General features: G+C 44.4%; 1 protein-coding gene across 1 annotated transcript; it reads left to right on the plus strand.

Annotated features, from left to right (window-relative positions):
• The first annotated feature begins 570 nt into the window (after positions 1-570).
• Positions 571-999, plus strand: LOC149217422 (uncharacterized). The gene has a single exon (XM_089390205.1). The coding sequence runs from the start codon at positions 571-573 to the stop codon at positions 997-999; it is 429 nt and encodes a 142-aa protein (XP_089246331.1).
• Positions 1,000-1,204: the final 205 nt, after the last annotated feature.

Genomic DNA, 1,204 nt, shown 5'->3' on the forward strand with positions numbered 1-1,204 from the left:
AGCCTGTAGCCACCTGCAATAGATCAGGGCAAGGGAGATTTTTGCGTTGATTGGAGGAAGGTAAACAGAATATAGGTGGGGCTGACAAAGAAATGACAGCCTTAGGGGGGGGGGGAGATCCCCTCCTATAAAAATGTAGCAGTAGGCAAGACAAGTAGGAATGGAGTGAACGGAAGCACAGGGAAGCGAGGGAAGGACACGCCAATCATGGGGGCTCAATGGCAAGCGGGGTTGGGTAACAGATGCCTACCCAGAGCGACGAAAAAACCCAGGTTTGTAATCCCAAACAACAAACTTGAAGAATATAGAGGATATATGAAAGATCATGCTTTGATTTGTAAGTTTGTGGGGACTTGGCCGTCTGAAAAAGAACTAGCCAAATGGATACAATAGAGATGGAAGCCCAAAGGACACATTAACCTAAAATGAGGAGCTAAGGGCTTCTTCACAGTCATTTTCGCTAATCTAGAAGATAAGGAGAGGGTTTTTGAGGAGGGACCCTACTTCTTTAACAACGCAGATCTCTTTATGAGGCACTGGGAAGAATGCTACAACCCAGACAACGAAAAAATGCTAGCGGCTCCAATATGGGTCAGGCTGTTTGGACTCCCAATCAAGTTCTGGAATCCAGAGATTCTGGAGGGCATCAGGAACTCAATTGGGACATTTGTAAAAGTGGTCGAGACCACCAAGAGGGGAAGATATACATCGTACACCAGGATCTGTGTATACATGAATATCACAGAACCGCTACCAGACTATATTGAAGTGGAATACCACGATGAGGTATGGCAACAACCAGTGGACTATGAGCATATTCCATTCCGTTGCAAAAGATGCCATGAATATGGTCATCTTTTCAAATCATGCCCTCTAAATGCAACTGGGGCATTAGTAGATCTTGGGAAGGAGGGAGAAGAGAGGAAGGAGGAAACGACGAGCAGGGAAGATGATGAAGGTTTTACAGAAGTGCCTAGTAGGAGAAAACCTCAAAAATGACAACCTAACCAGAAGCCGCCTTCTAAGGAATTAACCAAGGAAAATCAGAACAAGTTCGAGATATTACAAGAAGAGGAAATGGAAGCGGAAGGGGGAGATAGTGACAAAGAACCATCAGAACCTATAAAGGTAGACAAAGGGAAAAATAAAACACAAAAAAGTCTGGAACTTGAGAAGGAAGGGGAGAAAAAAGAAAACCCTCAAG

Source organism: Pinus tabuliformis, chromosome 1_1 (genome assembly GCF_031772625.1).
Source record: "Pinus tabuliformis cultivar Carrire ecotype Pingquan chromosome 1_1, CPIR1, whole genome shotgun sequence".
NCBI classification, from domain to species: Eukaryota; Viridiplantae; Streptophyta; class Pinopsida; order Pinales; family Pinaceae; genus Pinus; species Pinus tabuliformis.

Coding starts and splice junctions, on each gene's coding strand:
- LOC149217422 (XM_089390205.1), top strand. CDS start 571: ATGCTAGCGGCTCCAATATGGGTCAGGCTGTTTGGACTCCCAATCAAG.